Here is a 24,535-nt window from a genome sequence, read left to right on the forward strand (position 1 = left end):
CTGGGGGGCAAATTGCAATGAAGATCTATAGTTGCCTTAGGACACAGCTGTAGGGGAAGCGCAGGGGGTGCGTGGGCCTCGCAAACGGTCCGGAGGGAGACTGCCTGCCGGCCTGGCGCCTATAAAACCCATCAAATAAACGAGTCCCGGGAGACTGAGCCTCTCTCCAATGCACCGTCAGACTCCAACGGGACCAGGGAGGGCAGGAGAGCACGGCCAGCTCCTGCCTCCTGCCAGCTCCCGCCTCCTGCCAGCCACCCGCCTGGAATCCCAGAATGACCCCGGTAGGACTACGGCAGGAAAGAGACAGACAGGACCTAGGTCTGGGCTGCCCTTCGCGGCTCGTGTGCGGAGTCCCGGGACGCGGCCCACGCCTGGCTGTAGGGTGTGCCCCTGCCACCTGTGACCTTTCCAAACACGCTCTCTGGGGCTTTCTCCCCCTCGGAGGAGTTCCCGGTAACCTCACTCTGCAAGATGGAAAACTTGGCATCCGGTAGGCGGCTGGGGCCCAGAGACACTGCCGATTGTGCTGACTCATACGCTGCTTTATTGTGCCCTTGTGCGTCCCTGTCTGTAGCTGCCTGTTGCTCCGGGCCCGACCGGGCCTGACTTTCTGCTCTGTCTGTGCAGCGTGGCCCCGCAGGGTCCTCTCACAGGCGCCGCACGCTACAACTACAACCACATGCTCGCTTGTCAGAGGAGTCATCTGGAGACCAGGCTCTGACCCCGATCTCCCGCCAGGTCTGTGCGACCCCACCGAGCCCTGAGACGCCTAAGGGCAGGCAGCCTCTAGCGGGCACGGAGTGCATGTCTCGCGCACCGCACCACGCTCGCCGGGAGAGAGAAACGCCCGGTCAGAGGCGGAGCCACAAAAGCAACGAGGAGTCCTGTGGCCCTAGAAAGGCTCTGGCCAGTGCAAGCTCACGTTCAGCTTCCTGTGTCACAGTGTAATCACTGGGATTGACCAGTCAGCGGGAAGGAAGCCAGCGATGTCCCTCTCGTTTCTCAGCCCCACCAGTGTGGGGTTATCCCCGTGGTCTCTGACCCACTTTGCGTCCATTTCAGTCGTCATTGACTCAGACAATGAGTCTGTGGCTCCCACCCGTTATTCCAAGCACCAGACTTGGCCCAAAGACCGTCTGGTTGCCCCGTGGACGGGAGCTGGAGGGCTTTGATTCATTTGCATTTAACAGCTGGAGTGAATTGTAGCTCCCTCATCTCCCGACGTGCAGGGCATGGCCTGCGGCCACGGCCTGTCCCAGCGCAAAGAGAACCAAACAGAGGCGGGAGGCTAGACTGCTTGGCTCCAGGTGTAATACGGCCGGCTGGAACGCCTCGTCTCGGGGGCCTGTGTCTGTGCATGAAACAGGGCAGCCAGAGGGACGAAGCGTTGAATTCTGCAAGTGGCACTTGGTTTTCAGCTATTTCCCCCAGCCACAGAGCCATGTCCTGGGCTGAAAGTTGGCCGTGCAGGGGGGTCTCCATCCCCGCTCACGGTGTGGACGGTATCACTGTTTGTGGTGGCGCTGTAGCCGTGCTGGTTGCAGGACAGGAGAGACGAGCGAAGCAAAGAACTTGCCCCCTGGCTGTGTCTCTTACCCTGCGGCTTTGCCATGTGTAGAGACCCCTGTGGACCTGATGGGGCTACCGGAGGCTCCCCATGGCCGGTTATGTTAGACCCCCACATACCATTGGAATGGGCACTTGGCCCGGAGCCCGTTGACGCCCACCAGAGAGGTAGCGCCCGGAATGCCCCTTCGCCTTGCACCGGGATGTTTGCTTTCACAGGCGGCCGTGCGGCGGGGGACACTCAAAGGCTCATCCCACGCACGAGGAGCGTGCAGACACCATGCCCCTGCCCTGTGCGGTGACTGCCTCTCTTGCACGTTCGCGTTGCGGTGACAAGGGGGTCGCGCCGTTGGGTGTCCCGCGCACCCCTCGGGACGGAGCCATTTTGCATCAGATGTACAGAGCGCCGAGGGTCTGATACTGCCAGACACTGCGCACTCCCTGTACAGTACAGTCCCCTTGGTTATTATCGGTTGTCATAGACGTACCAGGACCGCCTTGGGCCAGGCACATTGCATCCCGCACAGCAGCTGGCCCCTGGAAAACCACGCCTCGGAAAGCACCCCGTTCCTCCATCCGTTTGTCTCCCACACACCCACTTTACAAACAGAGCCAGATGCACAAAAGCAGGACCAGGATGCACACGTCCGGGCACGCCACGGCCCGGCACTGGGAAATGTGGCTGGCCTGCCAATCACAGTGTGAAAGAGCTTTCCCGGTGCCCCCTGTCCTGCACTGTGCACTCTCCCGGGAGCACCGGCATGGCCAAAGAACACACAGAGCCCGCCCTGGTCCCACGGGGCCCTCGGGCAGCAAGGTGAGCGCTAGGCTTGCAAAAGGGACACAGTGCAGAGGAGGGAAGGGAAGAACGTGAAAGAGCGAGGGGGAGAGGCTGAGGAGGAACAGGATGCAGAGGGGAAATGGCAAAGAAAGTCCCTTGTAGGCGGCAGGAATCACGGGTCTGTATTTCTGTGGCCAACGATAACAGAGTGAGGGCCGATGCCTGGAGCCGGTTGAGAAACGCTGATTCTTTCGGAACCACGTTTCCTACCAGTATTTCTCAGGTTTTCAGTGTAAAACCGAAGCTGAAACCCACTTCTGGTCAAACAGTTTAGTAAAGACATTCAGTTCCGGGGGTTTGGCCTGGCTGAAAAACTGGAAAATTATCATGAAACCAGCGTCTGTGAAACTGTTTCTTTTTGCTCCAAAAGCCCCTTTTCATTTGGACAAAACAAATTCCAGCCCTCTCCTATTCCCCTGTAGCCATCTTACCGCCGCGGCTGCAGGGCTCCCTTCCCCGCCAGCTTCTGCCCACGGAGCAGCCTGCTTGTATCTGCCCCCTGCGTGAAGTCTTTCCCCATGTGCCTGGCGTCCCTGCTGCCTCTGGCCCTGCCCTGTTTGCTGCCCAGCCGCGTTCGCCTTGCTAAGGGTGGCCAGGGCCGAGGTTGCCGGGACGAGCCAAAGGGAACATTAGCAGAGTCCAGTCAGCTCCTAGATGGGTCCCTGGGGGGCCGGGCTCGGATCCCGTTGACGCTGACCACGCCCAGAAAAGTCAGATCGGACAATGGCCTCGCTAGTGCAACGCATCTCAGGCTGGCTGCCCTGGCAGGGAGATCCACCCTGGGCCGGCTGCTGCCCGCGTCTAAACGCCATCCGAAGCCGGGGCCTCTCGACCCGCACCTGGACAAGACTCAGCTGCCCCGTGGCCAGAGGGCAGACAGCGGGGCGGAGGGAGGGAGCTGACCGGCGTGGTTCTCGTGAAAGAATCCCCTGCCTCATCAGAACCCCTGGATCTCAAAGCGCTTCACAGACACAAAGCCTCACGGCAGCCCTGCACGGTAGAGAAGTCTTTATTTTCACCTCCGTTTTGCAGGTGGGGGAAACTGAGTCACAGAGGGGTGAAGTCCCTCACCGAAGGCCATGCAAGGAGTTTGCGCAGAGCCCTGGCTCCCAGGGCCATGCTGTAACCACTAGATCACGCTTCCTCCCTTTTGGCTTGGCAGCATCCCAGATTTCTTACAGAAACTGGGAGTCCCACATAGGCTCCCATGGACTCATGTGACTCAGCGGGGCAAAGCCAGGCCCAGCTGCCCATCCTGTGGGGGGGCCAGCCAGTAATCTGGGGAGGGTACGGATCTAGTGCAGATTCAACGCGCCCCTCCCAGGCGGCCTGGTGGAGAAAAGTGACAGGCTTCTGCGGAGCGGCCTCTGTGGCAGCGGTAGCGAGGGGAGAGCGGCGGCGGGCACTTGCTACAGGGATCGCAGCGACATCGGAGGCAGAGCTGGGGGGAGACCCACGGGGCCGTCTGATTCCATCCCCCTGCACCCGAGCCAGCGCAGGACAGCCCCCGGAGAGCACAGGGCTAGGACGAGTAGTCAGCATCTCCCTGGGTGCTTCACATCAACTCTTCCACGGCTTGCCCTGGGGAGAGAGGGAGGCAGCACGCTCAGCCGAGGCCAGCGCCTCCCAAGGGGGCTGGGAAACCTGCAGAGCGCCCCGCTCGCTGGGGAATCTAGCCCCAGAGGGGCGAGGAGGCGGCTGGCTGCTGCCGTGCCGGGCTGGCTGGCTCAGGGCCGCCCCGCTCCCCAGGCATCCCCGGGTGCTCTCACTGGCCCCAACACAAGCTGCCTGGTTGCCTGTCTGGGGAAGGATTCTCCGGTCCTCGTGTTAAATCCCATCACGGCCCCCAAAGAGGCAGCATCAGGGTGCACGGGGCTGGGAACGGCTCCCTCCAGGCTCGGCCAGCCAAGCGCCGGAGCTCAGACAAGATGGGGCTGCAGACCGGTGCCCGGCGGTGCACGCCGACGCTAAGGAACAAAGCAGAGAGCTGGGCTTTCTGCACCAGCCCTGGGGAAATGGGCTGGTGTGTGTCCTGCCGGAGGCCAGCCTAGACCATCCGCCTGGCCCCTTCTGGCTGCACGTCTCCTCAAGGCCCCTAATCACCCAGCAGCGGCCGAGCACCTTTGCCCGTACCTGGGTCACTCTTTGGCTTGGATACTTGCTGGTCTGGAGTCCTTTACGGCTGGGGAGAGAGAGAGAGAGAGAGGGGAGTATCAGAACATCGAGGTGCAGGAGCAGTGTCACGCTAGATCGGCATGCGGTGTTATTATCTAGGCTTCTGTTTGTGTGTAAACAACGTGTGCTCGGTGCTGTACATCGAAACATCGTGGCTTACAACAACAGGGTCGGGCCCGCTGGGAACCTGCCAGCTAATGGAAGATCCTGCAGCTGCAGCCTGAAGCTAGCGACAGTCATTCCCGCGGGGACACCTCCTCTCCTTTGCATTTCTGTCTTTTCTTTTTCCCTACCTTGTCTGCCTGTGTTGGGCTGGGGAAACTGACTTGAGGACACGACCAGCTGTGCAGGAGAGCTGAGACGGTCGGGGGGCAGCCCTGTAAACCTTTCCATCGTGTGCGAAAAGGGTCCAAAAGGAAAACGGAGTTGGCAAGGGGCTTTTTCTGGCCTGTTGTAAGAAAGAGAGCTCGAGGAGTGGACTTTGAGCAGCCAGTGCCTTAGGACAAGAGCACGCAGCCTGGTGTTTCTAGTACTGAGGGTGAGATGCCTCTTAACAATCTATTAATCATGTTGAAACAACAGACAGGACTAGGCAGCACGTTAAAGACTCACAAGATGGTTTATTAGGTGATGAGCTTTTGTGGGTCAGACCCACTTCCATCACCTAATAAACCATCTTGTGAGTCTTTAAAGCGCTGCCTAGTCCTGTCTTTTGTTTCAGCCAGACCAGACTAACACGGCTGCATCGCTATTACGATTAATCGTGTGTGATTGCAACGCCCAATGCAAACAGCTCCCTGGTTTGCAGTCAAGCCGCCACCGTTGTGCCTGACGGGGACCCCCAGAGCCCAGTGTGATACATACGAACACGAGGCACAAACCAGTCTGTCTGGGGGATCTGACTGTGCAACAATCTTCACATGAGATCGGGTGACGCCAGGATCTGGCCATTTAGAGATGCTGTGAAGCCTCAGAGAAAACCTTCCCCCCTGAGTGGCACTCTCAATTGGAGCCCCCATTTATTCCCAAATCCCCACCAGCCCCCTCCCTCTCCCCATGCAGTTTTGACCCTGAGAAGGGAGCTGTTCCAGAGACTCTGGATGTTCACGGGGACTTTGCTCTCACTAGTGATTTTATGCGGAAGGCGCCAGCTATGAGTGTGATGGGTGGTTAAAACAGTCTGAATCCCAGCCTAGACATAATCCAGATCTAAATTCGCACCTCCTTGCTCAGTCTCTAATTCTCTCCTTCCCCCCTCCCCCATAGTTTTAGGGCAGCAGGTAGACTCATGTTCTGTTGTTGTTACGTGACCAGTGTGAGTTACTCGTACTGTGGTAGTGCGCCGGGACCTTAGCCATGCACTAGCTGGTTTCGCGCAAGGCGCTGTACAAACCGAACAAAGCGATGGCCCTTGTCCCAGAGACCTGGCCCTATTCTTGCATCTGGCGTCACTTTCATTCGTGAGCAAAAGAGCTGGACAAACCTGAGCGCACACGCCGATATTCCGGATGCCAATCTCCGAGCGTGTTTTCCTGGGGAAAGGGGAGTCAGAGAATCAGATCAGACAGGGGAGTGCTCCCTGGCCCCCCTTCCTCGTGGGAGTCGGAGGTCTCGGGAAGTCAGCCCCGCACTAGCTAGTTTGAGAACACAACCGACAGGGTTCCTGCCAGTGCCCTTGGGACGGGGTCTGATCGCTCCCCAATCCCAGCGGGATTCACTCTCTCTCTTTGTGTCTGTGCCTCTGCTGGGCCCTTTGCCATCGCCTCCAGCAGCTTCGCGGATACTTTCTGTTCTCCACTTTCCCCTGCCGCTAGCAGCAAACGTTCAATCCCCGGCTTCTCTTCGGAAAAGGAAGGTTCCTTAAAGCACAAGCCGCGATCAGCTGCACGGCGGAGCTCCGCTGCTGGGACCATTACCCGGGTCTTTCTTATTTCTTGGCCCCCAATTAGGAAACCAGAGAGGCCGCCGGAGGGTTTCCCAGACAGGCAGAGTTATAGAACAGCATCAGGCGGGTGGCACGGCACCCAGTGAGGAGCAAAGATTAGCAAGTGGGCATGGTGCCAACTTCGCCTGGGGCTGCAAGAGCCAATGTACCGGTTCTGTGGGCTCATTTTAACTCTCCTAGGTGATCTGGGATCAAACCACGGGCTACTCCTCTAATGGGGGACAGGGGCTTGCAGTGACGGGCCAGTTAGAATAACACAAGGCGACCGAGATGCACTAATTCACCCACGAGCCACGTTCTCTTCCCTCCGGCTGCCCGGGGCCATCGCACCTCACTTCTGGTCTCTTCTGCCCTGGCCGCGCACCCGAGAGGAGATACTGAGACGTCCCCCTTCGCCATGTGTACGGGGGGCGCCCCGCAGGGCGGCCTGCTCCTGCCTGTGCCGCTTTGCTCCCGAGCGGGGCTTGGGGGAACGCTCCCCTTGCAAGGAATTCAAAAGGAAGGAAAGACCCGGGCCTGGACTCTCCCGGGTGCCTAACTCCCATTCACTGGCACCGAAATGCCTCTGAGGAGATGAGCCTGGAAGCCTATTCCCAGCTTGGCTGTGGGCCCCCTTCAGGCCAAGTTGCTGCTTTCTCTGTGCCTCAGTTTCCCAGCTGCAGACAGGGACTCTCATGCTCCCCCATTCCACAGGCTTGTCAGGCTCCGGGGGATCCTGGCACCGGAGGGGCGAGGGGAAAGGAAAACCAGGGTTTCTGATTTCCAGTAGGTCAGGTGCAGTTCTGAAGGAGAGGCGCTCTCAGCCGGCGGGGCCGGGACAGCGCAGAGGGTCGGGTCTGCAGCATCGCCCACCCGGAGCACTGAGACAGTGCTGCTCCCACTGGGAACTTTCCAGGATTTCTTGCTGGAGACGGCTTCAAAAGCTGCCCCGGCCTGGAGCAGAAACGCCAGTGTCAGCACGGCCCCGGGGGGGAAAGGCCACTTTCCAAAGGGCCCAAACCGCACAGCGGCTGAGCTCGCCAGCAGGGAACATGCTCCAGGCAACCTTCCGCTCTGGGCAGCAGCCATTAGATGGCACCAACGGCACACGCTTGGCAGGGGCAGGATCACAGAAACCTGGAGCTTGGCCAGGAAGGGACCTGACCTCCCCTGCGGTCAATGCCAGCTGCCCCAGAGGGAGGGATCAGAACCGGGAATCATCACGTGATCCCTCCCCTGTCGCCCATCCCCAGCCTCTGACAAAAAGGGGCTAGACACACCCTCCCTACCCATCCTGGCTAATAGCATTGATGGACCTAACCTCCATGAATGTATCTAGTTCTTTTTTCAACCCTGTTAAAGTCCTGGTCTTCACAGCATCCTGTGGCAAGGAGTTCCACAGGTTGACTGTGCACTGCATGAAGAAAAACTTATTTTTGTTTCTTTTTAAACCTGCTGCCTATTCATTTCATTTGGTGACCCCCCTAGTTCTTATGTGCTGGGAACAACTAAATCACTTTTTCTTATTCACTTTCTCCGTACCTGTCATGATTTTATAGACCTCTCTCATATTCCCCTCTAGTCTCCTTTTTTCTAAGCTGAAAAGTCCAAGTCTTTTTTTTTCTCTCTTCATACGGGACCCGTTCCAAACCCCTCATCATTTTTGTTGCCCATTTCTGATCCTTTTCCAATGCCAATAGATCTTTTCATAGAATCATAGAGCTGGAAGAGACCTTAGAAGGTCATCAAGTCCAGCCCCCTGCTCTAGGCAGGACCAATCCCAGCTAAACCTTTTGAGATGAGGCAACCACATCTATATGCAGTATTCAAGATGTGGGCGTTCCAGGGTTTTATAGAGCGGCAATAAGATATTCTCCGTCTTATTCTCGATCCCTTTTTTAATGATTCCCGACATTCTGTTGGCTTTTCTGACTGCCGCTGCGCACGGAGTGGAAGTTTTCAGAGAACTCTCCACAGTGACTCCTAGATCTCTCACTTGAGTGGCTTTAGCAAATTAGTCCCCATCATTTTGTACGTATGGGATTGGGATGATGTTTTCCAATGTGCATCACTTTGCATCTATCAACATTAAAATTCATTTGCAATTTGTTACCCAATCATCTGGTTTTGTGAGATCCTTTGGAAGCTCTTCCTGTCACTTCCTCAACAATTTTGCCATGAATTACCCAAGGAGTCCTTTACCCAGCTTGCTGCCTGTCAACTCAAATGACTCTACTAAAGTCACAAGGGAGGCATGGCCAACCAGCTGTTTAGAAGGCAAGGGAGCAGAAGTCTATCTCTGGCTCTGCCGCTGACCAGCTGCATGACCTCAGACAAGTCACTTAGCCTCGCTTGTGCCTCTTTTTACCAATCTGTAAAATGGAGAGACTCTCACTTTGAGATCCATCTATCAGAAGAGCACTATATGGGTGTGTCTACACTGTGGAGCTATTTTGGGATACTGGAAGTATCCCAAAATAGCTATTCTGCATCTATTGAAGCTGCCTGTTATTTCAAAATAGATTTCAAAATAACAGGCAGTTTATTCTGACATCCTGGTAACCCTTGTTCCATGAGGGTTATGGGGAATTTCAGAATAGTGACTTATTTTAAAATTATGAAATAAGCTATTTAAAATAGCATCGAAGTAAGCTATGCAATGTGCTTAGCTCAAATTGCATGCTTATTTGGAGCTAAGGCTATGTCTGGACTGCAAGCCTCTTTCGAACGAGGCTTTTTTGAAAGATACTTTCGAAAAAGCCTCTTTCGAAAAAGAGAGTCTAGACTACAACCAGTACTTTCGAAAAAGCAAGCCGTGTTTTCGAAAGAGAGCACCCAGGCAGTCTGGATGCTCTTTCAAAAAAGCAGTGTTTGCTTTACACAGCGCCTTTTTTCGAAAGAGCACGTTTGAAAAAAGGCGTTCTTCCTCGTAAAACGAGGTTTTCTGCGGTTGAAAAAACTGCCGCGTTCTTTCAATTTACTTTCGAAAGAACGCGGCAGCAGTCTAGATGCAGGGGAAGCTTTTTCGAAAAAAGGCCACTTTTTTCGAAAAAACCCTGTAGTCTAGACACACCCTAAGTGTGCTGTGGAGACACCCTAAGAGTGCTAGTTAGCGCTAGAATTATAAATAGGCCGGGAGAGCAGCCTTGTGCAGGAGAGCAGGTGTGTACTCACAGGATTTTATCGCACAGCGTACACTCGCTGCTGTGTGTCACACCGTCGGTCCCGCACACCATCGGGGAGCTCGGGGTGCACAGCATCTTTCCTTTGGTTTGGGGGTACTGGCTGCAGTCGGCCTGTGGGATGACACAGCAGCATGCTGGCGTGAGCGACGGCCTGAGGGAACCCCCCTTCCCGGCTATCTTGGTGTTGAGAAGGGAAGGGAAGGGAAGGGAAGTCGCGGGGAGGGGAGAGGGGTTGGGTAGGGAGGTCTGTGTGAAGCTGAGCAGGTCTGGTTCCCTCTGTTGGGGTGGGACTGGGATGGGCCAGTGTGCACAGGCCAGGAGGGGTCTGCAGCCCACGTCTAAACCAGAGTCGCAGCTGGGCCCCTTTGCTCTGCGGCCTGCAGGGAGTCCAGGCTCCGGCCTGTTGGACGAAGGGGAGGCTGCCAGGCATGGGGCAGAGGTGGAGACTGGCTCCGTGGGGCAGGCCGGGGGAGTGGTGACTGCTGCTCCGCCATGCGGCTTGGTTTAGGAGACCTCTCCCTCCCGGGCAGGGACTCTCCTGGTACTTGGCGCCACACCCACGCGTGGGGCCGTTAGCCCCGACCACTACCCGCCCCCCAGGAATTCTGTCCTGTGCCCGTGGCCGCGAGACCCAGGAGCTGTGTGCCCCTGCCGGGTGTGTGCGGTGCCGTCTCACCTTGACCGGCGCGGCGTCGGCACATTCCCCCTCAGACGTCAGCGCGATGCGGGCCCCAGTTCTCCTGCAGAAGGCAGAGAGGGCCTGAGCGGGCAGGCAGGGACCAGGCCACGGACCCCTCCCAGCAGCGAGTTGCAAATTCACCTTGCGTGGCTGGTGCCCCCCTGGGCGGAGAGTGACCCCATGGCTTGGGGAGGCAAACCCCCCCCCCAGAGTCTAGGCCTCGCCCTCACTGTGGCCACTGCAGGCCCCTGCCCAGCCCACCCCCCCAATGTGCCTGCCGGCCCTTCCCCCTCCCTGCCCCGGGGTAGCACCCTCAGCTTCCCTCTGCCCGGGAGCTCGCGAGAGCCGGCGGGCAGCGCAGCCGCAGCCTCCCCCAGCCCCAGAGCTCCGAAGAGCAGGCAGGAGGCACGGCTGCAGCCTGCCCCGCTCTGAAGGTCTGGCGAGCCTCCTGGCTGGGCTGCGGCGCCCTCGTTCCTGCCCAGCAAGGCCTCCCCGCCGCCGAGCCCCCGCGCTGGACGGCCAGTGTGGCCCAGTGTTGGGAGAACAGGCTGTGCAGTGCAGCCCCCACTAGCCTGCCCCAGCCTCTGGCACCACCATGGCTGGGGGAGCGGGTCTGGCGGACTCCGGGGGAGCATGGGTGGGGCGGGTGAGGTGGTTCGGGAAGGGACACCTTCTAGGAGACCTGCCTCCCACGGGTGCTGCCGAGTGTACGAGGACTTTTAAACCTCCGCCTCGCTGGGCTGGGAGGGGCCCCGGCCGGCCACCGTGTAAATCCTGCATCTCGTGCTCTGTGCGCGTTCCAGCGCGAGGCGCCGAGGGCCACGCCGCACGAGCCAGGGTGGAAATTGGCGCCTCACTGGCACTGGCCCTGCTCATACTCACTGCATCTCCGAGCACAGGGAACACCTGCTGCTGTAGGTCTTCCCATCACTGCCGCAAACCGGCTGCCAGGAATTCTGGCAGAGAATCGCTCCGCCCTTGATCCCATGCGGAATTTGCCTGCAGTCCACCTAAAAAGAGGGGAGATCATATCTGACGGGTCTTTGCATCTTTACCTGGGGAGACGGTGTTTTGTGATTTACCAGAACTTGAGCCCTAGTCCCCCGGAAGGAGCATCTTCAGGCACGCTTCTCAGGCGCGGAGACGCGTGTCTGAGAGCACACACAGCAAGGCGGCCGATTCTGACCACTGAGGCAGAGCGTTGTACACAACAGCCCTGCCCTCCACGGCTCCTCTGATCTACACTGAGGCCACGTTTCGATGTATGAGGTCTCCCTCTGGATCCGGCTCACCTAAAGAAGATAACAGTCTACTTCTGCTACCCGCCAATGGAGGTCTCCCTTTATTAGAGCAGCCAACGCCTCCCCAGCTCGAGCTGAATGTATCAGATTTCATCTGCGCAGGCAGAGCATGTCAGGGGACTGTTGCAGATAAGTTTGCTGGAGAAGAAACGGCTGGGTGTTTTCAGTCCTGACCTCTTGTAACGATAAGGGGACAGGATTTGACGTCTGTCTCATCTGACAGACAGCACCCACCAGATGGCAAAACCAGAAACCTGACGGGAGCCTAGCAAGCAACACTAAAAACAATCAAAAAGTAAGTATTGTGAGTTCATATGGTCACGGCTCATGGGGCCATATTGGCCGTTGTGCGTGTGCAAACCAATGCTAGTTCATTTGTAAGAGCATCCAGGGTTGTGACCGTTTCATCGATCTGAAATTGGGTCAGGAAATATAACCGAGCTGTCTCCAGCATGGCTTGTTCTTCATAACCCAGCGCTGCTCACAGCAGCTCGGAGCACAGGGGACACCCGATTTGAACAGACTCCGGTCAATACACTCCAGGACTCTGTTTCTGGCAATGACCAACACTGGATGCTTCAGGCAAAGGTCTACGAACCCCACAGCAGGCAGATGGGGCAATGTGTCCCTCACATGAGTTCTCCTCCTCCCTGATAGCTGGAGCCCTGGTGTTTTATAACTCTTCCAAAGCTTGTGTTAGCATTTGTGATAACTGTGGGTAGTCTTGGAATTCACATAAAGATACAGTCTCTTTGCGTCTTGCTAGCTTCTTGGCTTCAATGACTTCTTGTGGCCATGAGTTCCACTGTCTAATTATACACGGTGTGAAAAAGTGTTTCCTTTTCGAATCTGCCACCTTCCCATGTACATGAAAGTGTCTTTGCTCTTGCATGCAGGGCAGGGAAGGAAACCAGCCATGTGAATCTACCTTCTCTGAACCACGTCCTAGACTTTTCTCATGTCCCCTATTCTCCACCTCCTTTTCTAAGGCCACCGCCCCAGTATTTACAGTCGTTCTTCGTGAGTGCTTAGCCAGGCCCTGAGCCGCCGCTGCCCTGCCCTGAACCAGGGACGACAGCACCCCACTCCAGAGCTAGCGAGGCGCTGTGAGGCTGCTCCTTTGCTGCTGGGTGCTGCAAGAGCGCACTTTACCGGAATGATAATGCCGTTGCCGACCCCGGGCGCTCTCCTCGGAAGCCAGGCTGCACGCCGCACTTTCCAGCCATCTGAGTTGTGCCTTCCTGTGTGCTGCAAGGAAGGGAGCGGCAGAGTGTGCGCTGGTTGCAGTGTAGCCGCTAACAATGCTGAACGCGCCCCGCACGCCTGCTCCCTGCCTGGCCCTGCAACGCTTCCAGGATCCCGTCTCCAGGCCACCTGGTTAGTACTAACACGGAACTGTCTACGGAGCCGCTTCCATCCAGTCTCGTTGGTTCTCCACCTTTTGCCTGGCCTCTTCTGGGGGCAGGGGGCTAATGGAGAAAGAAGCCTCCAATGGATGCGTCATTCTCCCTCAAGGTTACGTCAGAATGTGAGAGCGGCTGCCGTCCGGTGACACATGGCGGGGAGCGGAGCACGGGATACTCCACACGGGGCAGGCTCTGGGAGTGTGAGCAGAGCGGGGATTTCGGTGAGCCCTAGTGCCCGATTCACCATGGCCTTGCTCCTCGTGTGCCCTAGTGAGAGGCACTGTCCCGTCCGAATGCACCCGCTTCGCACTAGTGTCGGTGCTGCAGGCGGCTGGGGAAGTTCTCACCCCCTGGCGTGACCCATGCCGTTGCCTTTACCCAGGCGCAGCTTGCTCGTGTTGGGAGCAGCGGGAGGTTCCCTCTCCCTGGGCGCTCCGTACGCAGGCCACGCCCTGCACAGCCAGCCGGTCTGAGGCAGGGCCACGGATGCCAAGAGCAGGTCTCACCCACCCTGGTGCAGGGATAGGCAAGACACCGAAGGGCCATCGGCCGGGACGGCGCCTCGCAGGGGAGACGGGAATGACCAGGGACCGGCTTTGGGGGGAATACACCTGCCGGAGGACACCAGGCGCACGGATAACACGGGTCAGAGCTCTCGAGAACCAGGTGGGGGACAAAAAGCAACGGGACCGCTCCAAAACCAGCCGCAGGCCCCAGCTTCAGAGCACGAGGAAAACTCCTGTCCCTGCCGAGCCCAGGGGCCTGGGAACAGCAGAGCCCTCTCCTGGCCCTGTCCTGTCGGGAGGCAGCAGGGAAGGGGGTTCTCTGTGCCCGGAGCAGTCTCAGGCGTCCGAGGGTAGCAGGGTGCGGAGCAGCCGGGGGGGCTGTGCCTTTGGCTTCAATGCAGGCGGAATCAGCCTCCGAGTGAACGAGCGTTTGCTTCCATCGGAGTCACGCGCTTTTCTCCCTCCCCCTTGTCTCTGTGTGGCCGTTAGCGGTGCAGGTCACCCCTCGTCACGAGCCGCCTTGCTAGCTACGCGGGCCTCTCCCCCCGGCTCCGCTCCTGCCGTGCCTCGCAGGCCAGCAGCAAACAGGCTGCAACTGGCCTTAGGGAGCGGCTCTCCCAGGGGTTATGAAGGGCACAGCGCCTTCTGAACTCGTGTGGAGTCCCCAGCATGGTGACAACCCAGATTCCCTGGATGCTGAGCCCTTAGGCGGCCACCCAGGAGAGAGTCGAATTAGCAGAGTGCCCACAGCGCCAGCCTGCGTTGCTACCATTAGTGCACATCTGCACACGCCGTGGTGCACAGAACAAAACGTATTCCACACATTGGTGACAACTAGTGTCTAAGACCAGGGCTTCAACCTGAACATCGGTCTCCTACCAGAGCAGCAAGAAACTAAATAATAAAATCAAACCCCAGGCCACTAGGCATTAGAATAAGGACCAGGGTTTCCTTTCGCGCAGTCGTGAAATTAACAAGGACTGTGCCCTGGACAGATCCTCGGCCCATGTCCTCTGGTGCCGTGTCAAACGCCCTGGAAGGTGGCAATCCGTTCCAAGCTCAGCCTCACCTGCCTCGCGGTCATCCCACCGGCGCCACTCACAGGCGGCTGCGAGTTATTGCTACCCAGCAGGACGCCTCTTTGCGCTTCTTGTTTGCTGGAAGAAAGGGACAGAGCGAGGCTGTGAGCACAGGGCTGCCTCCCCCTGGGGCCCACGCTGGACGTGAGCTGGGACAAAAAACCGCTAGAGAAACCGCCCAGAAACCCGCAGCCAGAGCAAAACCCCCAAACAAGCCAGACGGGGCCAGAGCAAAGGCCCATCCAGCCCCGTGTCCTGTCGGCCCACAGCGGCCAAGGCCAGGTGCCCCAGAGGGAGACAGAACCGGGACTCAGCCCGTGATCCCTCCTCTGTCGCCCACCCCCAGCCTCTGACACCCAGAGGCCAGGACACCAGCCCTGCCCATCCCAACTCTGCCAATTCCCTGACCCGGGAGGTTTGCCCGCCCCCCGTGAGCACGGCCGGGTGCGAGCCGGGGGAACCCCGCACTCCAGCTGCAGGTAGAACTGGGGTCAGGGCGTCCCAGAATTCCGATGGAGCCCCTAGTACAATTTTGAATCCCTCCATGGTCCCTGTACAGCCGCCAACATGTCTATGCTGCCTCATGCCACCATCGTCTAACCACGCCCCAGGTTCCGGGGGCTCTGCCCTACTCCCTGAGTTTCTCCTCGCCATTCCCCCGCATGCTACATCCCGACCGAGACGATGCCTTCATGTCAGTGCTGCCATAGCACATGCCCTGGGGAAGGCCTCTGGACGGTACGGAAGATGAGCGGACATCTTCCCAGGAGCTGCCAAGAGCAGAGAGAACTTGCCCTAGAACAGGGGTGTCAGGGCCGTTCCCCACTCTGGCACTGTGGGCAGTAGCTGGGGGCCTGCAAGAGACCACAAAGACCTTCCCTCTCTGGGCTTTGCATACAACTCCTCGCCGGGATCACAGATGCACTGGCGCTGCGAGACAAGTGAACCCTGAGACCCAGGAAGGATCACGTGACCATCTTCCCAAGGGACAACCCAAGCTCTTTTGCCACAAGAACTTGAAAAACAAAACCCACAGAGAACAACCTGTGTCCAGCAGCTGCCTCTTTCAAAGATGCTCTTTCTAAAAAGCGGCGTTTGCGTTCCATAGCGCCTTTTTTCGAAAGAGCGCTTTCGGGAAAAGGCGTTCTTCCTCGTAAAATGAGGTTTTCCGCGGTCGAAAAAACTGCCGTGTTCTTTCAATTTACTTTTGAAAGAAGGCGGCAGCAGTCTAGACACAGGGGAAGTTTTTTCGAAAAAAGGCCACTTTTTTGAATAAACCCTGTAGTCTAGACACACCCTGAGAGATTTAACCGAGCAACCAAACCAAACGAAGGGACCCTGATCGCGACTAAACGCACGTTCCTCTCTCTACTCGCGCTCTGGGCTGATCTGTCCTTCAGGGTCCAGTTCACTCCCATGCCCAGTATTCCTTGTAGGCCTGATAATTCTGCCTGATTACTGCATCTTGCTGCCTCCCGCTCCTAACTTAGCACTCACACAAAGGAAAGGCAACCTCTTTTCCCATTGGCTTTCTGCCAACGCCCACTCGCTACCTGAGTTTAACCCTTTAGTCTCTGGGCGCAGGCCAGCTCTCCTATCCATCACTGGGGTAGGGACCTTTTGATCTTTGCCCATGTGTCCTGGGCTTTTGCTGACACTCGACTGCCCCATGCTGCTTCGCGCCTGCCCCTGGCGCCTTCACAGAGGCCGAGGGACACAAAGGGAAAGAAACACGGCAGAGATATGGAGCGGGGAGCGTTAGATCAGAGCTAGTTCAATCCGGGGGGCCGCGGCCCATGTCCAGCAGTGAGAAGAAGGGGAGAATACCTCATGGGAATTGCTTCTTGGCGTGAGCTAGCCACTCCCCGTTTCTAATCAGACCCATCCTGCCGGTGTCCAATTGGCACGTGGATTCCCGCTCAGCCGTTTCCCCGGCAGTCTGGTGTGGAGGTTCCTTTGCTTAAGAAAGGCAACTCCCTCGCTGGTAACGGCGTGTCCAGGGAGGGTAAAATGCTTTCCCACGAGCGTGTGTATGTCCCCCTTCTTGCTGCCTGGTTGGCGTCCATCCGTAGACTGTCCGGTTTAATTAGCTCTGATGTAACGCTACCGACACTGCCTCCCCGCCACGTTTCCTCCACTTCATGCGTCCGACGAAGTGCGTGGCGGCTCATGAACGCCCCTGCCATAATCAAACTGGCCACTTTTCAGGTGCCACGGGTGTCGCTGACGCAGTCCCACAGGCTCCCGCTCTGAAATCTACACCCAGGAGTGGCGCCACCGGGGAGAACGTGTCTCCGCCCTGGGTTGGAGCTACGTGAAGGCAAGTTTCTGTACTCACAACTTGTCTGCACACATGACACACTTGTTGAGGTGCGAATGTCCAGAAGCATCGCACACCGGTTCATTCTCTTTGGTGCAGATCAGCTCTCCTTTGGCGTTGAGTTGGGGCAGAAACTCACTGCAGTCAATGGCCTGCAGAAGGGAGGAGAACATCTTGTGTAAGATGGCTCCTGGCTTCTACTGGCTGAGGCGCTGCACACATTGGCTTCTTTTCCAGGAATTGCATCATGCATAAAACTCCGGGGTGTGAATGGAAGAAGGGCATTTAATACCAATCAACGCCCAGTATCTGCAGAGGAGGGTGCGTCAGAGGGATGCCGAGTTTCGCTGAGTTGGGAGCGCATGATGGGCCTTTACTAACATGGTGTTGCTAATGATGGCCTCTTAAAAATACGTGTGATCTGATCGATCTGGGATCCTGCCCACACACTTTTCCCAGCTCTTTTAACATGCAGTGGGAGTGGCAATAACAATTGAGCTTAAAAACAGTCCCCGAGCTGCCCGGACATTGCGCAAATGATTAACGCGGATTAAGAAGCAACAATTCCATGGAAAAGCGCAATGCGACCCACCAAACCAAGCACGCACACGCCCACAAGAGGTGTCATGGAGCCTGGTGGGTAAATCTGGCCGCTGGTCTGAAACACTGTTGCTGACATCCCCACTAAATCCTGGTAGATGAGCCAGGCATGATTTGTCCTCCACGGACCCACGCTGCTGCCCCCTCATCTCCCTCTCTCATTCAGCCATTGCAGCTGGTCTGGAATTCACGGGATTTCCTCCACTGCTGTCTCCAGAGCTGGGTCCCTTTCGCTGCCCTCCAGGGCCGGATTTATGCATGAACTCAGCGAGCTGCAGCACAGGGCCTCAGATTCCGAGGGGTTTCCAAATACGACGTTCCGAATGTCAAGTTTTGGTCACGCACTGGGGCCTTGTGACAGGGCACCGGCCCTGCACTGGCCCTTTAAGGGCAAAACGCAGGCCCGGAGCAGGGGCCGGAAGCAAAGCCCCAGCAGAGGCTGTTAGGGCTAATGAGAGCCCAGCTGGGGGCTATAGAAAGAAGCCCAGTTGGCTTGGGAGGGGAGAGCAGGGAAGAGCTGGCAGCAGAGAAGCAGGAGGCTCCCAGGAGGGAGAACAGACTTGGGGTGGCCGGACAGGCTAGGGGAGCGCTGGCTAAGGCATTTCCTGGCTGGGGGCCTGCGGCTTGGAGGGTGGTAGCAACGCCCCAGGTAAGCGGGGCAGCAGAGATACCCCAGTGCCGGTGAGGAGCGGCCCAGACAGACTGTAGCTTGCCCAGAGATGGGCTAGCTGAAGCCAGTCTGGGTCACTGAGGCACGGTGGGGAGCGCACCCCCTGACAGGCCTCTTAAACTTGCCATGGCCTGGGGCCTCGGCGGATCTTACCCCGGCCTGGCTCCCCTCCAACCATCCTGCTCTGGTTTTATGCCCAGGTCAGTCGCTGTATTCTGGGGGTATCCCATTGCTCCCCGCTGGCTGTCACTTCTAAACAGGGCTCCACCCTGGGCTGTGAATGAGACCCTCTAAGTCCCTCAATGTTGACTGGGTTCTAAGTCAGGCGGAAATGAGAGCGTCCCACCCTTGCGAGGGAACGCAGTGATGGGGGAGCTGAAACCGCAGGTAACCAACCCCACGCCGGGCCTCGCCTGACAGAGGAGCAGTCGGCTTTACCTCTAGCATGTGAATTTAGGAAGGAACGCAGTCTGTTAGAATACTCCCTGTCTGGCTTTTGTTCTGCCCTGGGGTGTAACAATCACCACGTACAACACTAGAGGATTACGCTGCAGAATCCTTCCGGCTTTCTGAGATCTATCAGGTTCTTAACTAGTAACCTCTGAGCGCCACACAATTGCTCTTGTACTTATCTGCCCAGCGCTGCTGTGACTGAAGGCCAGGCCAATATCCCCATTTCACAAATGGGGAACTCAGGCATGCAGAGACTAAGTGACTTGCCCAAGGTCACACAGAAAGTGTGTGGCAGAGCCAGTATTTGACCCAGGGTCTGCTGAGCCTCAAGCTGTCACCATTGGACCATCCTTCCACTCTCAGGATCGCAGCTGGCTATGCTGGGGGAGTTTAGACTAGAATTTGCATGACACAGGTTTCCCCCTCTCCCTTGTGAGTGTTCAAAGCACTGGACACTTTGGCTATGTCCAGACTACAAGGCTCCATCGACGGAGCCGTGTAAAATAGTTTATTCGGCATAGGCAACAAAGTGGGAATTTAAATAATCCCCGCTTCATTAAAATAAACATGGCTGCCGCGCTGTGCCGACGAACCGCTGATCCGGCACAGCAGGGCAGTCAAGACGCGCTTCCTTTGGGTGCTTTGCAGCAAGCAGGGTAACCTTTAGCCTCACCTTTTGTGTCAGGTTCCTGTTGGTGTTCCCTCTGTCACCCAGCAGGGCATCTCTTTGATTCACCCTGCAAGAAAGAGAGGCAGTGAGCCACAGGGAGTTGCTCCAACCTCAGCGGGAAAGCCAAGAGCACCACGGCCTACGGCTCTCATCCTGCAAACCCGCCCTAACTTGCATGATCCACGGAGTCTGGCCCGAAGGGAGCTGCCCACGCTCTCTGCATCCAGAAAGCTCGCCGCTTTCTCCTCCCCTCCTCCCCCTAGACACTTCTGCCACTCGCGTTCAACAGCAACTTTCCCTTCCATGGCCCATCGGCAAAACAGGCAGCTAAGCACAAGCACTGGTTTTTTTCTGGGCGTGCCCATTGTATTCCCCTACCCCTGCATGGTTGGCGTGGGAGGGAAGGGTGCCAGGGTTCATGGGGGTCGGTTTTGGGAGCTGGCAGCTAACCTCTCTGAACTGGGACTCAGAGGTTGTAGTATGTCCCTCTGCCAAGGAGCTATGGCATAGAGGGGGAATTAAGCCCTGCAAGAGTAGGTCTGAATCCGGAGGAGAGGCGGCTTGGGAAACAGCCCATCGAGCGGCACAAGCTGCGGCGTGAGCGACTGACGCAAGTGCTCTCTCTCGTACTCACATCAGCTTTCTGCACATGATGCATTTGTTGGAGTACGTTGTGCCGTCGGGGCCGCGGACGGGGTTGTTATCTCGATGGCAAAGAAAGAGCCCGCTGCGGAACAGCTGCCACAGCTCCTTGCACTCCTCCTGCAAACGGGAAAACAGGGCGTTCCTCTCTGCACTGGGCGGGCGTCTTAGAACAGCCCCCGGGTAGACGGGTCCATCGGCTGTTCAGTTTGGAAAGGAAAAGGCCAAGACAGGGGAGAGATAGCTCAGTGGTTTGAGCATTGCCCTGCTAAACCCAGCGTTGTGAGTTCAATCCTTGGGGAGGCCATTTAGGGACCTGGAGCAAAGCTTGTCAGGGATGGTACTTGGTCCTGCTATCAAGGCAGGGGACTGGACTTGGTGACTTTTCAAGGTCCCTTCCAGCTCTCAGAGATAGGTATCTCCCTTCATTATCATTATAGGGGACACAAGCAGCTTTCAAGTATCTAAAAGGGTGTCACAGGGAGGAGGGAGAAAAATCATTCTCCTTGGTGGCTGAGGATAGAACAAGCAGCAATGGGCTTAAACTGCAGCAAGGGAGGCTTAGGCTGGACATGAGGAAAAACTTCCTGCCTATCAGGGTGGCTAAACGCTGGAATAAATTGCCTAGGGAAGATGTGGACTCTCTATCCCTGTTTCAAAACAAGTTGGATAGACGTCTATCAGGGATGCCCTAGTCCAGGGCTACTCAACACATGGCCTGTGCGCTGCATGTGGCTGGCAGCCCATTTGTTTGTGGCTCAAGGTGTGGTTTGGATTTACATGGGGCTCAGCACGCGGCCCGCGGGGGAGCCAAAACAAACAGTCAGTATAGTGGTATTCTGGTGATCTGCATTTTTGTAGTTAAATCCCTGGACGGTCATTGCTCATTCAAAGTGCTGTCGTACACGTGGAAATGGAAATGGGGTAACTTGCATTTTATTAATAGCAGCAGAACTGACTTAAATGTGGCCTGCATGTTGCGTAGTCTGGCTTTAATCTTCGTATTCACGCCCATCAGTGTGAAAGAAGCTATTTGCATATATTTGCATATATATTTGCATAAGTATTTGCAACCACACTTAAGTTGCGGCCCTCGGCATGTGCTGTGAGTATCATTGTGGCTCCTGGGATCTCCAGTGTTGAGTAGCCCCAGTCTAGACAGTGCTGGGTCCTGCCGTGAGGGCAGGGGCCTGGACCGGATGCCCTCTCGAGGGCCCTTCCAGCTCTGTGACTATGACTCTGTCGGGGATGGAGGACCGTAGCCCTTTGGAGGCAACAGCCCACTCTTGCTGTGTCTTAGGAGCCAGCCCTGATGGCTAATTATCCCGTCGTTCGCTCTTTCCGCCACTTTGCCAATATGAAGAACTACACAGGCACAGTGGGTCCAGAGAATCAGGTTTCCTCACTGTATGCAACGTGCATTGCCAATCTGCACACATACGCTGCTGCTCCAGCAGGGCTCTGCTGGCTTCTCAAACATAGTGCAGGCAACGGGAAGGCTGGTCCACCAGCTATTGAAAGGGATACGTCCCAGTTCCTATCGCTTTTGAGAGATGAGCGCATGCGGTTCTATGGCCCAAACAACTCACCCACCTGCCAGTTTGAAACAAACAAGAGGAAGTTTTTCTTCAATCAGCACACAGTTAATCTGTGGAACTCCTTGCCAGAGGAGATTGTCAAGGCCGGGACTTTAACAGGGGTCAAAAAAGAGCTGGATAAATTCATGGAGGTTAGGTCCATCAATGGCTATTAGTCAGGGTGGGTAGGAATGGTGTTCCTAACCACTGTTTGTCTGGAAATGGGTGACAGGAGAGGGATCACATGAGGATTACCTGTTGTGTTCCCTCCCTCTGGGGCATCTGGCACTGGCCACTGTCGGCAGACAGGATACTGGGCTGGATGGACCAGTCTTATGTTCAGTTCTCATGCACTGGAGTGGAATGGTCTAAAAGCAGCTAGGGGAGAGGAGGTCGCACAACCAGGGCCCAGCTGAGGGCAGACATGGTTATCCTAACAGAGCAGAGCAGCCAGCACATGATGCACCGCCGAGAGATGAATTTCAGCAAAGCAACCAAGCACCAGCAAGCTAGAGCACCAGCCAGCGCCCTTACCAGCCGACGGCTGGGAATGCAGGCTGCATAAAAGCAACACTCCAGCTAGGTATGCTGGCAGATTCCTCCATATGGAAGTGGGGTTTTACCGGTGGATAAGCCAACTAGTCCATGTAAAACAAGGACTGAGTGACTCCGCTCAGATAGCAAATCAAATCATTGGTGGAGATTCCAAAAAGGGCGGTTAAATGTTATGGGATTTAATGTTCGCCAGCATGGGACTCTGGTTGGATCAGAAGCAAAAGCTCTAAATTCCATGAGAAAAGTGTCTCGCGCTCTTTTGACATGCATCTCATTAGATCTGAGCCAAATATTTCCAGATACGCATCCCAAAACCTGGCTGTGAGCTATACCCTCTGTTAATGCTGCACGTTCCAGCTCTGAGGCTATGTCTAGACTTCATTCCTCTGTCGACAGAGGGATGCAAATCAAGCACATCAAAATTGCTAATGAAGCCAGAATTTAAATATCCCATGCTTCATTAGCATAAACATGGCCACCGCTTTTTTCGAAAGAGTTTTTTTGAAAAACGGCAGTCTAGATGCGGATCTGTCAAAAATAAACCCTTTTTCGACAGATCCTGTATTCATCAAAAAATGAGGCTTACAGGAGCTGTCGAAAAAGGGTTTATTTTCGACAGATCCGCGTCTAGACTGCCATTTTGAAAAAAGCGGCGGCCATGTTTATGCTAATGAAGCGTGGGGTATTTAAATCCCTGCTTCATTAGCAATTTTGGTGTGCTAATCTACATCTCTCTTCGACAGAGAGGTGTAGTCTAGACATCCTGAGAGATGTTTTGTCTCAGTTCTACACCACTGGGATGGTATAGATGATTGGGGGGAACATTTGGCTCTTTTAAAGTCGACCAGGCCTTTTATTTTAGGGATGTTAACAAGCTAATTTGGGAAACATCTCTAACAGGAGGTGGACTAACCTGTATATCTTGGCTGGCATCACCTATGAGAAAAACACAAACGCAGACACAAACCATGAAATGTCAGGAAGCCTGAGGAAAATTGAAGATAAAGTATTTCCTCCTCAACTGCAAATAATGGAAACTATTGGATGAGGGATAATCTAGTACACAAAGGAGCCCAACAAATGAAATCTGTGAGCTTCATTTTTCATGGCATGAAGAATTTGCCACCCCAGACCCCTATTTAGGTGCACCCCCCCCCATGCGTTCGCTCTCTTTTGCAATATTTGTATGTGTGTAGAAGCAAAGAAAGGCACTTCAGTTACTGCTTAGCCGCATGAGACTCTCAACACTTCGCTCCAACACCTTGCCAGGGACACCAGCCTCTGTCAGATGTGGCTGTTTCACCCACAAATCTTTTCTCCCGCACTTCCACTGAACCCCCCGAGCTAACCCATGAGCCTCCACTGCCTTTCCCTCCAATTCCTCCTCAAAGCCCACTTGGACGGCATTGCCTGAAAGAAAAGTCAACCGATCGTGGCTCAGCAGGGGCGGTTAGGAATCGAGGATAGAAGTATCCCTCTGCCACATCATTGATAGCCATCGGCTGTTTCCTTGGCATCCCGGTGAGCCCCCAAGGAACCCGCCCGCGCCTCCTTTTCACGAGGAATGGGGGTACGGTAGAAAAGTTAGCGCCGCTGCATCGGTATTGTACTTAACATTCCAGTGTCCCCAGGAGAGTCTGGGAAAATACATTCAGTGTCCACCGGAGCTAGGGGAAAATTCCCGTTTTCAGGAAGTCATACAAGCATCCCCAACCACTTCTTGTTCGGGCCTTTGGGTTCCATGTACAAAAATGGAACCACCTTTCTTTTCTCTTCTCTTCTTTTGTTTGTAATTTGGACAGCCAATTGTCCTCTTGCCACAAAGTATTCTACCGGCAGAGCTACTTTAGCCCTACCCCAGCCACACGCCACGGGTGTTATTCCATCATTTTCAGAGAACAGGGCAGTCACCCTGGGAACGTCACGCATGCTGCCGATTTCACACATACTCATCAGAACCCCAGTTTTCTTACAAAGCCAGAATGATGGACCTTTCCCCTAACCTTGCTCTGGTTCCCTGAGGACACGCCATTTCTCCAGCTTGCCGACATTTTAACCTCCTTAAGGAAGCACCTTTTCCTTCGTCCAAGCTTCCTAGGAGTCGGAGTGTCACTTCTAAGATCCTGGGCAGATTACAGCCAAAGTTACTCACCTGAGACGCAGCAGAGACATGCCAGCGCTAGGAACACAAAGGTACCTGCCGTCTTCATGGTAAGAACACTGACTGCCGGCCTAGGTCTAGTTTATTAGCAAAACTCCAGCATGAGAGGTTGGATCATACCTATATAGATAGCCAGATACTCCGCCTTGATTGTGACATGACTTGCCCAAGAACTGCAAAACCAGTTTGCGGAAGGGAGTTCCAAATTGCAGTGATTCCATT

General features: G+C 55.8%; 1 protein-coding gene across 2 annotated transcripts; it reads right to left on the bottom strand.

Annotated features, from left to right (window-relative positions):
• Positions 1-3,401: 3,401 nt before the first annotated feature.
• LOC102458311 (ovomucoid-like) lies at positions 3,402-24,440 on the bottom strand. 2 transcript variants are annotated; one of them, XM_006110212.4, is made up of 13 exons: positions 24,305-24,440; positions 23,066-23,088; positions 20,013-20,140; positions 19,382-19,445; positions 17,004-17,137; positions 14,656-14,743; positions 12,827-12,922; positions 11,256-11,383; positions 10,371-10,434; positions 9,684-9,805; positions 6,069-6,117; positions 4,544-4,592; positions 3,402-3,991 (listed from the first exon to the last, which is right to left on the bottom strand). In XM_006110212.4, the coding sequence occupies exons 1-12, from the start codon at positions 24,360-24,362 to the stop codon at positions 4,587-4,589; spliced, it is 960 nt and encodes a 319-aa protein (XP_006110274.1). In that variant the 5' UTR covers positions 24,363-24,440; the 3' UTR covers positions 3,402-3,991; positions 4,544-4,586. The 2 variants fall into 2 exon arrangements, with proteins under 2 accessions (XP_006110274.1, XP_006110275.1); XM_006110213.4 differs by lacking the exon at positions 12,827-12,922.
• Between the last annotated feature and the right edge of the window lie 95 nt (positions 24,441-24,535).

The sequence above is a fragment of the Pelodiscus sinensis genome, chromosome 17 (assembly GCF_049634645.1).
Source record: "Pelodiscus sinensis isolate JC-2024 chromosome 17, ASM4963464v1, whole genome shotgun sequence".
Lineage (NCBI taxonomy): Eukaryota > Metazoa > Chordata > Testudines > Trionychidae > Pelodiscus > Pelodiscus sinensis.